This window comes from Macadamia integrifolia, chromosome 8 (assembly GCF_013358625.1).
Source record: "Macadamia integrifolia cultivar HAES 741 chromosome 8, SCU_Mint_v3, whole genome shotgun sequence".
NCBI lineage: Eukaryota > Viridiplantae > Streptophyta > Magnoliopsida > Proteales > Proteaceae > Macadamia > Macadamia integrifolia.
The window spans coordinates 15,776,262-15,793,341 of NC_056564.1; the positions used below are offsets into that span (position 1 = coordinate 15,776,262).

The window sequence follows — 17,080 nt, forward strand, 5'->3', positions numbered from 1 at the left end:
TTCAATCATTCATTTAACTATCAAACTACTTTGTATAATGAACAAGGAAATCAATGGAAGCATTGTTACAATTTACAAATCAATTTCTCTATTCATAATCATATTCAATGATTTCTAACAATTTCCTTTACAATTAAAAATTTTCTCAACCAAGTGCATGTCCCATGTTTCTTGAGTTTAGTATTACCCCCATGTATCGTAGATGGACCACCACAAACCACTAGCCCCATTGTTTAGAGAGAGAGAGAGAGAGAGAGAGAGAGAGAGGGCGGGAATGTGGAGCTCCGGTTTTATAGGTTTTCCGGGTATTTCAATACTTGCAACAGTTGTGGAGTTGATGTTCCAGAAAATACCCCACCTCACCAAGTCGGAAAGTCAAGGTGCCAATTTTTTTTTTTTTATTTTAATTTTCCTTTTAAGTAAAAAGAGAATGAGAGGGATTGTGTAATAAAACTTTACAAGATACGCAAAAAAATATAGCATATGAACAATTTTTATGGCCAACAAAGAACACCCAATCCATAATCAAAGAACAAGTTATTCTTAGTATAGACATTGAAATTTAATCATCCTTAAAAAAAAACTTTGTAAATAAAACTGGTAGTACCATGGAGAATGTCTACGTCCTATAATAAACATACTAACTCAAAGCAACTGCCAAATCAGCCAAGACCTACGTCATATGTAAATATGACATATTTTCCTATTATTTCTAAACTAACTCAAAGTAACGGCCAAATTAGCTAAAACCTATGTAAATAGGATATATTTGATGAATAGATGCCTTTCTTAAGTCTTCACTCTGACATCAGGTCACCCATTGCGAGTGTGAGATGTACTCAAGACCCATTACTTTGTGTTATTATTAGTACAAACTTTAAAAGAAATCAAACCCATAAACTGATTTATAAAAATAGAACAACCCAAAACATATTAACCCACATCAAATCTCTTTCAAAACTAACTAGGGTCTCCCACGGATGGGATGCTAGGATGAACCCGCCGCATGGCGAGGTGTACGCTTTCTAGACTGTAGAGTCAAGCCTTGAAAAAATTTGCCACGAAATAAAATCTCACTTCAAATTTTACCCAATAAAAAAATGAGAGTATATATCACTTTAGATCAGGTGTCTCCGACTTTGGATTGAGCTCCTCTGTAACCGACCCCATCGTGAGCCTTCCCGTGAGTAAAGAAAAACCACCCCTTCTTGCCCCCTTGATATCCATTCTAGGTCGATTTCACATTTAAGATGAAATCGATCTAGGATGCATTCCAAGACTGCATACAGCCAAATACTATGTTTGGTATGCATTCCTATTTCAAGAATGCATTACATTAAATAAGTAATGAGTCTAGATGTTTAATGCAATATCAACCAAGAATGCATACCAAACGCAGCCAAGTTTCCTTCCTCCAACTCTTCAAGGTTGAACCGGTTAGAATCGGGACTGCCAATTCCGATTCGAATCAAGCGATGCTGCATATCATCTTCACTCTGAATCCATCGAAGCTGGAAACCCACATCTCTGCAACTCAGATGGGGTTTGGCTTATGAGAAACACAAACAAGCAAGCCGAGCGCTCTCTCTCTCTCTTGAAGTCACGGTTTCGACCTGTGCATTTGGAAGCTTAGATTTTTGATATCTTAATAGGATCTTGATATTGTGGAGAGAGCGATTCGGCTTTGTGGAGTGCTTGTTTGGGTTCTGTTGCTACTGTCTCTAATTCTCTCGTCGCAGGTCATTTCGCCTTTGTGTACTCACTGTAGTCTGTTCTGGCGATTTTCTTTTGATTTACGGGCGTTGCTTCAACTGAATTGGAGACGTCAGTGAAGGTAGTTGTGGAGGAGTTGCTGCGGAAAGGTTAGATCTTGAATTATCTTTGAATGATTTTTCTCTGTGAATTGTATTTTTTTCACTTTTGTTGTTTGCGGTTTCATATGAATTGAACAATTTTATCTAGCTGTGTGCTTGTATTGGTAGGGTTCAAGTATAGTTGTATATATGATTGATGGTCCATTCTTCTGTGGAAATGGATTGGTTACGGTTTTGAACTGGTTATTAATGATCGAGTAGGAATCTTCTGTCTATGTCTTGGAAGAGATTTTTGTTCTGGTGGATTTCTTCGTTCTTCTCCATTTCTGTTACTTGAGAATCAATCTGTGCTAGCTTTCAAATAAGAAGTGCTTCTGATGCTGTGTTACATGTCCTTGCTGCTTTGTAAGGCCATCCTGCGGTGAAACATCCACATATGATTTTCTACATTGGAATGCTATAATTTTTTCAGTTCTTTGTGCGCACGTGCATGGTTTATTATAATTTTGATTACAATTTCAATTGATTGTCTACAGTTAAGTTCTAGGATCCATGTAAAAGGGTTTGGCCAAAAGTTTTTATGATGTCATCTACTGACCTGTTTTAGTAATTTATCAATAAATGTTTATAGATAGGTGTTTTAAAATGCTGAATCATAGGAAATGTGAGTTTATTTGAACCAGGATAAGATGGAGGAACTTAAAAGGAGAAAACCTGAAGACATTTACTAAAATATTAGTAAAATAGTGATGGTGAGTCTAGGGGGGACTTTGACGGAGACACTAATAAGATGTGGAATGAGATGACTATTTATATTAGGGAAATTTACAGTGCCACCCCCTAGAGAATGTCACTATTATAAGAACACCCCATCTGTTTCACCAAATTAGACTCAGACCCTCTTCCGTCGGTCACTGTTAAGTGAAGAGTTAAAATGATCGTTATACCCCATTCATCAAAACTCATATTTTAACCCAATTCCTCTTCACCCCTCAGCATTGTGAAAATAAAACAGTCGATTGCCTAGTTCAAACATGGGTTGGAATTTACTTTAAGCATCATAACTTGAAATCCACAGCTAGTGTTTCGGAAAACTTGGTAACTGCCTCAAAACACAAAACACTTGAATAATATTTAACTACATTAGTAACAAAAGATCAAACAATACGGAGAACGGCGAATGATTAGAATCCATGATGAACAATGCAAGAGTAAAGACCAATCCCTACAACGAGTAGTAATAACAAACAAAAAAACTTAAGAGGCCAAAATCTTTTAATGAAAAAATTATTATTGTACAATGACACCATTAACAAATCATTAACCGAAATGTTGGATTTCTAATACAAGCACAGGAAAGTAGGGTTGCAGTGAAGGACCTGTATATTCCATTTTGTGTTTTCTACTAGTTTCCTCCCTCCCTCCCTCCTTGGCTCCCTCCCTTTTTATTTTGCTTTCGTCTTCCCTCAGTTGCAGAGTAGCAGCTCCCAACCTCCCAAAGTTTCATTAAAACTTTCATCATATCATCTTTTCGTTGTTCATCGCCGATGCAATTGCCGCCATGATCTCTGGTGCTCTGAACGATTGCCGGTAATCCAAATCGATAGATTTGGGAGAAAGGTATAGTAACTTATTACATGGGTATTTTAGGTACTTCATATTTAGTAATGGTATTTTGGTATTTAAAATAAAATATAGTAGCTGACATCAGCATATAAGGTATATTCCTTAACAGCGATGGTAGGGGGTCTGGGTCTAATTTGGTGAAACAGAGGGGGTGTTCTTATAATAGTGGCATTCTCTAGGGGGTGGCACTGTAAATTTTCCTTTATATTAAGAATGTAGCTAAAGAAGTTCTTGATGTATCTATAGGAAAATGACATTCATCTATGGTAACTTGGTGATGGGGTGATGAATTTCAAGCATTCATTAAGGCAAAGATATCTAATTTAAAACTTGGCATAGAACTATGGATGAGAAGAATTTAAAAATGTATAAATTTGCTAGAAATGAAGCTAGAAAGATAGTAGGGAAATCAATGACTAAGAAATATTAGGATCTCTAAAACAATTTGAGCTCAAAAGAAGGGAAAAAGAGATATCTATAGACTAGCTAAAATGAGAAAAAGGAAGAGTAGAGATTTCAACAATATTATATGCATTAGAAATGAAGATGATAAAGTATTAAGGGAAAAAGAACCCTGCTAGTTTGGCATAGGAAACAACCAGACATAGCTGGGTGTGAAAAGACCCAGCTGCCCCCGCCACAACTGGGTATTTCACGCTTAGGTTTGTCTGGGCGTTCCTATGCTAGACTGGCTATGTTCGCCTCCACAATTATTATTAGCTGATGAGGATATTAAAAAGATGGAAAAACTATATTTACAACTTACTAAATGTAAACAATACAATTATTAATGTTTTAGAAGGTTCTCATAACAATAAAAAAGCCACAAATATTAGATATATACAAAAAATTAGGGAGTTTGAAGTAAATGCAGCTTTAAAGAAGATGAAAATAGGTAAAACAATGGGTCTAGATGGTATTCCAACAGAGGTGTGGAAGAGCTTAGGCATATGTGGAATAGCTTGGCTGACTAAGTTGTTTATTAAGATTATGAGCACAAGAAAAATCCTAAGTGAATGGAGGAGAAACATTGTGGTTCCGATTTATAAAAAGAAATATGATATTTAAATGTGTAATAACTATAGAGGAATAAAACTTTTGAGCCATACTATGAAATTTTGGGAGGGAGTAATTGAAACTTGCTTGAGACAAGACTAATATTTTGGTAACCAATTTGGTATTATACTAGGAAGATCAATCACAAAAGCTCTTTATTTGCTTAGGAGAGTAATGGAAAGATATGGAGATAAGACTAGTGTAAGAGCTGCAGGGGTGAGGGGGGAGAGGAGGGTAGTGAATTCCCAATTACAATTGGATTACATCGAGGATCAACTTTAAGCTCCTATTTGTTTGCACTATTCATAGCCGAGCTGACTAGAGATATTCAAGATCAGAGCACTTGGTGTATGTTTTTTGCTTATGATATTGTTTGGTGGATGAAGCAAAAATAGAGATAAATGCAAAGTTGGAATTTTGGAGATCAACCTTGGAAACAAAGTATATGGTGTATGACTTTAGTAACAATAAGACTGAAATTGAGATGGTGAAAAACTGATGATAGGGAGATACCACAAAGTGAAAATTTTTGGTACCTAGGTTCAATCACAAATGAAAGAGAAATACAGGATGATATTGCACAAAGAATTAGAATAGTGTGGATGAAAAGGAGGGGATGCATCTGGAGTATTCTTTTAAAACTCAAAAAGGAAAATTTTATAGGACATTTATATAATCAATAATGATGTATAGAGTCGAATGTTGGACAGTAAAAAAAAAAAAAAAAAACATATAGCAAACTTTTTTTTTTGATGAATAAATAATTCATTACTAAGAGAGAAAGAATATACAAAGGGAAAAAGGGGGGGAGGGAGGATTATGCCAACAAGGAAAAGCCAACCCAAGGCGAGCAAACAAACAAAATAAAACCTAAAACCAACACGGACCAAAATAGGGGGGGGCTAGCCATAGACAATCAGGGGGGCTAGGGGAAGGAAGGTGAGGGAAAGTGGGAGAAAGTGGGAGGGGGGGGTGAGAAGAGCGAGGGGATAGGGGGAGGGGTGTGGGGGGTGAGAGTGGGGAGGAGGGGGATGAGGGGGGATGGGTGAGGGGGGGGGAAGAGGGGTGGTGGGTGGGGGTAGCTTGAAGGTTCCAAGAAGAAATGATGTGGAGTTTCTGCGGGAGATAGGGATTGGCCGGTTGTGTCTAGCAAGGAGAGCTTGGGCCTTGGAAGCAACATCAAAGGAGATAGCTTTTCAAATCTTATCTGGGGATTGGGATTTGGCAGTCCATCTACGGATATTGCGCTCCATCCAAAGATGGTTAATGGAAGCATAAAATGTCAATTTACCAATAGTATCACAAATGGTCGATCCCGAGAAGGACATGTCAACCTAAATACATTTTGTCAAAAGGAAGAACGGTTCTTCTAGCAGGCCTCATAGTTTTTAAGGCGGTAAGGCGACGGAGGCGTTTGAGGGTCTTTCGGAGCGCCTTAGCGATAAGGCGGGCATAAAGCGTCGCCTTATCGACTAAAGCATTCCTGTGTAATTTTTTTATAAAACCAATGTATTAGACTCAAATCCTAGTTGAATCCTATTACTCATATGTTAAATAAATATTAAAGGTTCATATTCATACCAATGTAAGATATTCATCAAGAAAACAAATCAATAAAGTGAATAAACTAAGTTCATCTTCAATCATCAATCATCAATCATATTAACATATAATATAAATACATAATTATGAAACAAAATTATAAATATAAAGAAAAGAAGACATAAAAAATATAAGTATTTATTATACTTACCTCTATGATGCCAAAATGAGTGCCTAAGCCCTAAGGTCATCCACTATATTTCTACTCCTGTCAAAGAAGAATGAAGCTCACCGTTGCCGGAGCAAGCTCACCACTGCCGGAGCAAAATGGTCGCCTGGATCAGTGGTTTTTCCTTGTTCCTTGATTCCTTCTCAAAGCCATTTCTTAAAACCCTTGACAAAATCCAAACCCTGTTTGTGAATCGTGTTTTTGTTTTGTTTGTTTTGGTTATTTTTGGTGGAGTAAAGCTGATCCCATACATCTCAAGTGTTAACAAAACCATACACCTACCAACAAAAAATCTATATTTGGAATCTTCATTAAGTAATTTTAAAATATGTTTAAAAAAAAAAAAAAAAACCCATAAGGTGCCACTTCATATAAGGCGGAGCACTGCCTTACCATCTCTAGACTGCATCAGCGCCAAGACGTTACTAAAGCGTCGCCTTACCAGCGCCTTAAAAACTATGCCAGGCCTGCATTTGGGAAGGGCGATTTTCCAAACTTGGCAAGAAAGGGAACAGGAGAAGAAGAGATGGGGGGTATCCTCCATGCCCGAGGGACAGAGGCAGCAGGAAGGATTAGCAAGGATGTTGCGATGGACTATGGATGTTAAGATGGATGATTGGTAAAACTAAAAAGGATAAATAAGTAGTGAACAATTTGGAGTAGCTCCTCCGGTACATGATAATGTTATAATTTGGGTGTAATATGGGTATAAGGGTAAATCTGTCCATAAGGGAATTCCTGTAGTTGTACCTAGTATTCGCTTATTATAAATAAAGTAGTAGATCTATCAATGACAGTCAATCATTCCTCTCAATTGACCACTGAGAGCTGGCGGTAGGTAGATCTCCAACCACCGAGAGACTCCTCTCTCTTCCCTTCTTTTGGTCTCTTAGATCTCCAACCATGATATGATCTGAGAGGCCCTTTTTTCCATAATTGATTTTTCTTTTAGGGTTTTACCTGATAGATTTTTTCAGGGTTTGTTTCCATGCTGTTGGTTGTGATGATGATCGTTTTTTAGATCGTGGCTGTTGCTCCTTTCATTTATGGCATGTACTTTATGCCGATGTTTTGTTGCTCCTTTCATTTGTGGCATGTACTTTATGCAGATGTTTTGTGCTGGTCTAGACTGAAAGTGGACAAGAAGGGGGAAAAAAAGAAATTCAGAGTGTATGAATAAGATTCAACTCCAGTGCATGATTGTCAGGAAAAAATTATAATAGGGGGAATTTTCTCATGAGTTCTAAGAATTCGAACGGCAAATTTTTTCTTAGTTACTTATTAGTTATTGCCATTGGAACCTAGTGGTTGTGGGTTCAAGTCGGGAAACAGCCTCTCCATGAAGCTGGGGTAAGGCTGTGTACGTTATGACTCCCCAGACCCGCAGTGGCAGGAGCCTCATGCTCTGGGTACGCCCTTTAACTTATTTAGTTATTCCGTAATTTTCTTTTCTCAGTAGTATGTAGTCCCATCACCAAAAAGAAATTTTGGTTGTTGAATTTTACCTTCTTGTTTTGTAGGACCATATTCTACTGGTTCAAAAGGAAGTGATATTGATAAGCGGAAAAGAAGAAAAATGTATAGATTTTTGTTTTGGAGGGCAGGAAGCACTAGTCTGTATCTACTCTGCCAGAGTCGATTTGGATTTGCATATGAGCAGAAGTTCAGTCTGGTTAATGTAAAGCTGAAATGGGTAAAGGACAAGGCCTTGGATGATGTTGTGGCGAGGGAGAAGGATCTTAGGGCTGCTTGCCATCTTGTCTCCATCATTGCCTCTGATCCCTATTGCTGTCTCCCAATATATCAACTCAACAGGGAGCGTGGTCAACTTGGTCTGCCCCATGATCTCAAGGTCTCCACCTTCATAAGAAGGTACCCAACCCTTTTCCGTGAATACCCTGTTGTCGTTGGAGAAGGATGCAGTAGTGTCCCATGGTTCTGCTTGACTGATGAAGCACTGAAACTCTACCAAGAAGAGCTCTACATCCTTCAGCAAAATGAGAAAAACCTCATTGAAAGGCTCCAGAAACTCCTTATGCTCACTCGGGATAGGATGCTTCCCTTGCAGACCATTGACCAGCTGAAATGGGACATGGGTTTGCCAAATGATTACCACGACTCCTTGGTTTCCCGATACCCCCAGTTATTTTCACTTGTCCGCCTTGTTGATGATCGCATCGGCTTGAAGCTTTTACAATGGGATTACCGTCTTGCTGTCTCGCAATTGCAAAATAGTGCGGCTGCTGTTGCTGAAGACAGCAAAGAACAAGAAGATGTTCAAAGCTTAAGCTTTCCGATTGGATTCACTAGGGGTTTCGGATTGAAAAGGAAGTGCATGCAATGGTTAGACGAGTGGCAGAGGCTTCCTTACACTTCTCCTTATGAGTATGCATGCCATCTTGATCCCCGTACTGATGTCTCTGAGAAGAGGATTGTGGGAGTCTTTCATGAGCTTCTCCACCTTACCCTTCAGAAGAAGACTGAACGTAAGAATGTAAGTAACATCCGTAAACCATTATGCTTACCCCAGAAGTTCACGAAGGTATTTGGACGCCATCCTGGCATTTTTTACATTTCTCAGAAGTGCTCCACCCAGACAGTCATTCTCAGGGAAGCCTACTGCCACCAAGAACTCCTCCAGAAGCATCCCCTTGTGGGAATCAGGGAAAGATATGCAGACATGATGAAGACTGGACTTCTCAATAGAAGTAGAGGGTTGTACAAGAAATTCATCGGCCATAGCCAAGAAGAAGAGGATCGCCAACTCCAGGATTCAAATTAATCGATACATTTTCCATGCTAAATTATATGATTCTACAACATCAAAGAAATTGTTTAAAGTTGACACTGCTTGAAATTTCCTGAAGACACAACCAAAAGAGCTGCTTCTTTCTGGTATGATATTTTGGGGATTTTTTTTTGGGATGGGGGTGGGGTGTAATCTAGGAGCATGCAACTTTGAAAGGAAAACAAAATTATTGTAGTAGTGTTAGTTAGAAACCAATGAGTCTGGCAATTCTGTGATTGAATGCATCTCAAATTATGATTGAGTTATTCGAATTATTTATCTAAAATTCTTTAATTTTGTGTGTGTGTGTGTGTGTGGATATTAGAATTTCTTAATTGTAATGAGATATAAGCACAAAGTAGTAATTCTGTAACGAGAACAAGAGGACTGCATATAAAGAACTAAGTCCTATGGCTGCTATAGTTCCCGACACACTAAAAATCACCCTGCACTCAAAAGTAAAAATGAATAGTAAGAAGTATTGTCTCTAAAGCACCGCTTTGTCTAAAATCCCCTTGTGTTGCCAAATCATCAGCCACCTTGTTTGCAGTTCTCAATTTCCACTGAAACTGAAACAACATTTGAGAAACAAGGTACTGGATGGATCTGAAATAGAGGTATAATACTATGGTTTTTTTTCCTTGGGTGAATAAAAAAATTCATTACCTAAAGGGAGGGAAGACACAGGGGGCCCCTAAAATGGGGAAGAAGAAAAAACAATACAGAACAACAATACTACCAAAGCAAAACCCAAACTTTAAGGAGCAGAGGAAGAGGGAGGTAATCTTCAAGAAAATATGACTGTTCTTTGGCGAATCAATACAACGAGAGTTGATTGAAGATAGCTTACTTCTGATATCAAAGGAGATGTTTTCCCAAATCTATTGAAAGGATGTGGAGCTGGAGGACCATTTCCTAATATTACGCTCCATCCAAATATGGGTAATGGTAGCACCAAGGGTGAACTTACCCACTATATCATAGGTTGATGTACAGGAAAAAGTCATATACACCCAAACCCGTTCTCTCTATAAAAGAAGGATCCTTCGACTTTTGGCTAACAACTGCTAAGACACCTTTCCAAATAGAAGAGGAAAGGGGGCCAGGAAAAAAGAGATGGTTCACATCTTCGATAGCATTCCAACATATGGAGAAAGAAGGGGTGACAATGACCTGGTGATGGATGAAAAAAGACTGGGTTGGGAGGCAGTTGGAGAGAGCCGCCAAATAGTAAAATTGTGATGAGGGAAATGGCTTTTGAACCAAATGAGTTTGCGCCAAGGAGATAATGGGCCATGAAATTGGTTGAAGTTCCTAGCCTCTTAGGAGCTGAAAAGGCCCAAAGAAGCTACGACCCAAATCAGAACTTCACTCTCTACTGTGAGGCCTTCTAGCAATGAGGAGGCAAGGCATTCCACACGACTGATGGCAGGGGAGAGGAAGATGTCAAGGGGCCAATCACTATGATTAATGATTGTTTGCAACCACAAACTTCTTAGGAAGGCCCGAACTATATATGGCTCTAGCACTAATAGAGTGGAGGAGGACATTTGTAGGGTGCCAATGATCAAGCCAAAGGAATGTGGAAGCATTGTCATCAATTTGGCTGGAAATAGCGTCGACAGAAATAGGCCCAAGCTTTAGAATCTTTTGCTAGACCAAAGAAGCATAAAAAATGGCAGAAGCAGTCCAAATAGAATCAAAGCGGAGGAGACCCGAGTAGACCCAGTCTACCCATTTGCCTTTCTTTTTTGCCATAAGCTTCCAGATCAGCTCGGGAATGCTAGCTGAAGTAACTTGTTTGATTCTTCGCAATCCAAGACCTCCTTCCTCCTTGGGAAGACAAATGGCGGCCCAACTTATAAGGTTGAAGGAAATTAGAGGATTCAGATCCTTTCCAAAGGGAAGGCAGACATAAGGGACTCCAGCTCCTTGATGGTGGACTAATGCAATCCAAAAATATCGGATCATTAAATATAGGATGACTGAAGGACTGATCTAATCAGCTCCAAGCGACCGCCATAAGAGAGAAGCTTACCTTTCCAAAGCTAAAGTTTCTTACGAATGAGATCTAACATAGGAGTGTAGTGATGCACTGTCAACCTGACAAGAATTGAAGGCAAGCCCAAGTTGATCGGAAGGTGGCCAATGGAGAACCCAATATTCTCAATCAAACTGGCCTTGACAACATTAGAGACCCCAGCCAAAAACAAGAGAGATTCTCAGGGTTGATACGAAGGCCTGACAAATGCTCAAAATTCTGTGAACAAGACATAATGGTTTCAAGAGAGAATATTTGCATTGGAGAAGATCGTTAGATCATCCGCGAAGGCGAGTTGGGAAAGCTTAAGACCCTTGCTTTGGGATGGGAGAGATGAACTGTTAATCTGGTGTATTATCCTTTTTTTTTTTTTTTTTAAATAACATTTGCTGAATCTTACTCTTAGTTTGCATCCTCTTAGGCCAAACATAATACACAACTCAAAACGCCTTTTGGTCTTTTCTCTAACAGATTTTCATATGGAGACACAGACCCAGGCTTTTTCTGTGGTAACTTCCTAATCACATATTGTGCAATATTCACACATTCAGCCCAATATTGAGGTTAAAACATTTTAGCATGTAACCATACTGCAACACATTTCCATCAAGTGATGGTTTTCCGTTTTTCCACGCTGTTTTGTTGTGGAGTGCCAGGACAAGAAAACTATCTTGGGATATTATTCTCGGACAGAAATTCATCGAATTCCCCATTAGTAAAATCCTTCCTGTTATCAACACAGAAGCACTGAATTCTCTTCCCCAAGATGCATAAATTTCTCAAAAGCTTCAGACTTCGCTGGCAAGAAATAAACCCAAACAACTGTGGAAAATATCATCAACAATACCCATAAAATACCTCTTTCGTCCTGTTGATGCTACCTCCATGGGGTCAAGATAGATCTCTACACATAAGCCGTAATGGTTGCTTTGCCTGAAACTCAAAACGCTTGAACAACAACCTATGAACTTCCCCGAACTGACATCCTGCACAGACACACACAGAGCTCCTCTCCTCTTCAAGCATAGGGAAACCCTCTCCAATTTCTTGCTGGCAGTCATCATCAGCTTGTTATATGCCACGAATCAGGCATATCACTGCACTTCATCTTGCTCATTTTGGATGATAGGATATACACATTCTCCATTCTCTTTCCTTCCATCACCAAATCTCCACTGCCACAATGAGTTACAGACCTTCACTTTGCCAACATTCATCTCCGGATGCAAGGTATTATCTGCTGTCACTACCACTTCATTTTCATCATATTTCTTGAGCCAGATTAAAATTCCCTACTCTCCTGGTCATATGATGTGTAGAACCCAATCCATCACCCAGTCATTCTTGAAAATCTTGCTCTTCGTTTCAGCATGGGAATTAGATGTGCTAACAACTACAAGAGCTCCGCACTCTCGCCTTGATCGCATACAAGCTTTCCCAGACTTAATCTTCCATCTCCTTTAGGCTTCTCTATCTGGTCAATGTGGAGTCTCTATATCTGCTCCACAAATGATCTCCTATAGATCTAAGTCTTGCAGTAACAGCTCTAGGCATGTCCTCCCATATATGTAGCTGGTGTTGTTGAGCTTCTCCAAGTCCAAGCCTACCAACAAGGCCCCACAAATGCCATTACTGTCTGCTGTGTTGTCTGCATTTACTCTCTCTCTCTCTCTCTCTCTCTGTCTCCACAATCTTAGATCTCACTGCCTATAATCTGTGTCTCTGATGCCAAGTGTCTACCAAGCAGATCAAAACACATGCAGAGTACAGAAACTCCAACAAAAAAGAAAACTACACCTCTGGAAATTTACCATAACTGGAATTCTGAACACAGACACAAACAAAAGAAAACTAAACCAGAAGATAGCTATTGGCATCTGGTTTTGGGTAAGCCCAGAAGCATGCGTGGTTGGGCGCTTTATCCACATGGAAGTTTGGTTGGTCAAGCTCATCAATGATGAACTTCAACAAATGAAATATATTAGTGTGAAATTAAAATGAAGGGTAAATGATGAAATACATTTATTTTCATTTGGCAATTAGCAGACAAATCCCATAAACCATGACCTACACATTGATCAAGGACAATGGTAACTATATACATATTTCTACAGAAAAAAAGAAAAGAAAAGAAAAAAGTGTATATTATCACTCCTCATGAACTAATGAAGTTTGCTAAAGTATTTACACACTCTGTAAATACTGATGGCCTGATGGGATCATAGTTGTCATGGCGCCAAGGCGGCGATTTGGCATCCTGGCGGAAAAAGAAGTTCATGGCAGTGCTACGATTTACGTGACTCACAAATGGCGGTCGCCATTGGCTGATAGGCGTACCGCCATGGACGCCAGGTCACGCCTGATTCACTAGGCGATCGATTTTTTGGAAAATGCAGGGTGATTTTGATAGAGCTATGTTGATTTTTGATGATTTGATGTTGCTTAATGTTGGTTTTATATGTTATAGGGTGTATATTGTAGGCTTGTAGCATGCTAAATAACTTTAGAAAATAGGGGAAATAAAAAAGTAGCATACTAAATAACTTTAAAAAATAGGAAAAATAAAAAATGACACATGGGCGATTTGACCGCCATGGCAACGCCATAACGGGCGATTCATTGCCAAATCGATTAGCCACCTCTCCACTGCTTTGGATCGATTTGACGCCGTGACAACTATGGATGGGATCCAATCAGGATGGGTAGTTGGCAATGCTAAAAAAAGGGGGCATGTAATTTGACGGGATTTATGAGTTGAAGCTTTACACTGTCTATCATACCAGCTCTCCTTTGCTTCCATCTATGTAGCTTTGCGTATTTGGCTCACCTGTCCTGCATTGCTTCAGGTTTGAAAATTTCTGGGATCAAGATCTTGAGTCCCTTGGATTCGGATGAAAAAGACACCATGAAGCTAGGATACTGGTTTATTGTCTAGTTGGTCCTCCCAGACATAATGGAAGCCAGGGTTCCTCCTCTCTGTTGTGAGCTCATCATAGGAGAGCGGCTCATTTTGTCAATGTTTGCCAAAAGATCCTGTTCTCGTCCAAAATCTCACCTCTTACTATCTATTCCCACCCCCCTGGCCCCGCCTCTGCCCCTCTTTTTTTTTCTTTATTAGAGAAAGTTGATACCCAAATTCTAGTAAAAGTGTCAAACAGTATTTTATGCAGACACCAAAGTAGAACCAATAAAAAACCACCTGATGCAGTAACATCTAATCTGTCCTTGCAAACTTAAACGAAGTGTATTCTATTCCATGGTCAGATGTGTGGAGTCTTCCTGGGATCTATCTCTTGCAACATGATGAAATTCTTCCTTTAAAGTCAACCATGTCATTAATGTATTGCATATATCTATTACTAATCTTAACATCGCCATCTGCATGCGAGCACTGCAGTGGACATCACATATCAATCTAATTGAACTTCTAGCTCCCTGCATGACTATTAAGTTTCACAGACAAATGATGTTCATAGAGGTTGGGTATCTGAGAAATTGTCTTTGGACTGGTCAGGGTTAGAAACATATTTCAGATTTTCTTTGTTTCAGTATAAAAGAATTTTGGATTATGTTATGGTCGTAGAGGATGATAAATGTTAGGATTGAGAGATGATGAGTTCTTAGTAAGACATTTGGGACTACATCAAAGAGTGGAGAAAGATAAGGAGGTCTTGGCCTCTTGGGCACTGTTAGTTGAGAAAGAAGGTGAATGCTCAAGCATCACCAAGATACACATGCATTGTTGAGGCAATGGTTATAGCTGGGAGACTTCTCTTTTGAAAAATTATAATGAAGTGAATGTAGGTTAACTATCGATAAGAAAGAAAGGAAGCCATAAATTACATGTGTGTATTCCTTCGTTGTTATGATATACAAGAACACATATTTGAATCTATGACTCTTTATACATCAATTGAAAAATTCAAAAGGTGGCTATCACCTTCCCTCTGCAAAATGCTCATGCAGCATTGGTTGATTGGCAGTTGCTAAAACATGGTCTCCATCTACTATTGTGGTTGGATTTGAAGAGTTGGTTTGGCTCTTTGGATTGCCACTCGTTGAGGTTCCAGAAGTGTCACCCGACTCACTCCTGATAAAGCTGCTCATATCATTGAATTCCCAGTCAGTCAAGTATCCAGGCTTTGTTGTGACTGTGCTCACTTCAGTATCTCCTGTAAGCATTGACACCACACGGGACATTGGTGGACGTAGGGATGGTGATGCTTGAGTGCAGAGGAGAACTACTCCTATCAGTCGTTTCGCTTCTACAGCATTGAATTCTGATAGTGCAGGATCAACTAGTTCCAGTTCGCGATTACTTTCATGTAGATTCCAAGCCTATAAAATCAGGAAGATGACAACATATGTAAGAACCACACCTACATTGAATTTTGTATCTTGAAACAATCATCAGTTATAATTCTTAAGTAAGGTTTAGGAGTTAGGTCTAGTTATCATAATGAAATTTCTACTACTAAATACAAATATTTATACTTCTATTTTCTTTAATTTCTAAAACAAATGTTTATGTATGGCTCATCTATATTTCAAAATGAATTTCAGGACCATTATCTTGTCGGAAATTAGTGGATTTGAAGAATCAAACAATTTGGTAAATAGTGTGAATCAGATAAAAGATTGATCAGAATCATACCCATTCTAGAAGATAAACCTTCTCTTCTTTCAAGTTCGTGTCAGAAATCGTCCTCCCACTGATGATCTCAAGAGCTACTACTCCAAATCCGAAAACATCAACTTTCTCAGTTAGGTGACCACGCATGGCATACTCCGGTGCTAAATAGCCACTTTAACAAAACAAAGTTTTAGATCCCATAACTTCAATATCTGTAAAGTTTAAAAAAATAAAAAAAATGTACCAGAAATCAAGTGATGGTGAACATTACATTGTTCCTGCAACTCGAGTGCTTATGTGGGTCATCTTGTCATCATAAAGTTTGGCCAAACCAAAATCTGAAATTTTGGGGTTGAGGTCAGCATCAAGTAGAATATTACTAGCCTTGACATCTCTGTGTACAATTCTAGGCTTTGACTCCTCATGAAGATAGGCTAGACCTCGTGCTGTCCCCAAACAGATATTATAGCGTGTTGGCCAATTTAGAGGAAAGCCACTCCTTCCTATTCAAGAATTCAAGATAGATTTGAGTTTCATAGTTTGCTCAATAAAGAAACATCTAGGGATCCTAGGAAATTATTCCAATTTTCAGAAGTGAATATACTCTTCTTGCAATTGCATACCAAATAGTGCTTGATCAAGGCTTTTATTTTCGAGGTACTCATAAACCAGAAGTCGCCTATCTCCCTCGATGCAACAACCATACAATTTCACAAGGTTTCGATGTTGCACTGCAGATATGGTTGCAATCTCTGTTATGAACTGGCGCTTTCCTTGGTGGGATGCCACTGAAAGTTGCTTGACAGCCACCACCCTTTGATCAGGAAGCGTTCCCTATACGATACACCAATCCGATAGATTTTAGTATTTCAATTTCATGTTCATTTATTCTCTTCCTCTTTCAACTCTTGTATTTCATTTAGACTGGAAAATGAACAGATTTAGGATTAACAGTACATTCCCGTACACTTCTGTTGTATATAATCCATATTGAATGTGATGATTGTATCTAAATATTCTGTTATTGATGCATGCTAAAACAAAAGGTAGTCCTTTAATTTAAAATAGTAGCAGCATACCTTGTAAACAGGTCCAAAGCCTCCCTCCCCCAGCTTATTAGCAGGATTGAAGTCTTCTGTAGCAGTTCTCAGTTCTGCATGACTGAAGGTGTTTGGTCTAGAATCTATACCTAGAAACTCTGTAATTTCAGTCAAGAAAGATGGGCTGTTATTTGTTTATCCCATTATGGATATAATAATCACTCTTAACTAGATTAATTAATCCACATATGTAACAGAAATCAAATAACAAGAGCTTAACTTTTCCTAGACTGAGGGAAGGAACATTCAAT

The 17,080-nt window shown here is 38.9% G+C and overlaps 2 protein-coding genes across 4 annotated transcripts in view; one reads left to right on the forward strand and one right to left on the reverse strand.

The window, feature by feature from the left end:
* LOC122085682 (protein WHAT'S THIS FACTOR 9, mitochondrial) lies at positions 1-15,217 on the forward strand. Of its 2 annotated transcripts, XR_006142197.1 has the most exons (4): positions 1-1,862; positions 7,377-7,676; positions 7,788-9,162; positions 15,080-15,217. XR_006142197.1 is itself a non-coding variant. In XM_042654186.1 (3 exons), the coding sequence occupies exon 3, from the start codon at positions 7,844-7,846 to the stop codon at positions 9,047-9,049; it is 1,206 nt and encodes a 401-aa protein (XP_042510120.1). In that variant the 5' UTR covers positions 1-1,862; positions 7,377-7,676; positions 7,788-7,843; the 3' UTR covers positions 9,050-9,349. The 2 variants fall into 2 exon arrangements, 1 of the variants encoding a protein (XP_042510120.1); XM_042654186.1 differs by lacking the exon at positions 15,080-15,217 and having other exon boundaries at positions 7,788-9,349.
* LOC122085681 (probable LRR receptor-like serine/threonine-protein kinase At1g56140) overlaps positions 14,915-17,080 on the reverse strand; it is an 18,026-nt gene continuing 15,860 nt past the window's right edge. For both annotated transcript variants that reach the window (XM_042654185.1, XM_042654184.1), the window contains exons 20-24: positions 16,809-16,927; positions 16,353-16,563; positions 16,001-16,232; positions 15,751-15,901; positions 14,915-15,434 (exon numbers count right to left, since the gene is read on the reverse strand). In XM_042654185.1, coding sequence (XP_042510119.1) covers positions 15,033-15,434; positions 15,751-15,901; positions 16,001-16,232; positions 16,353-16,563; positions 16,809-16,927 — 1,115 coding nt within the window. In that variant the 3' untranslated portion in view covers positions 14,915-15,032. The remainder of the gene's footprint in view (positions 15,435-15,750; positions 15,902-16,000; positions 16,233-16,352; positions 16,564-16,808; positions 16,928-17,080) is intronic.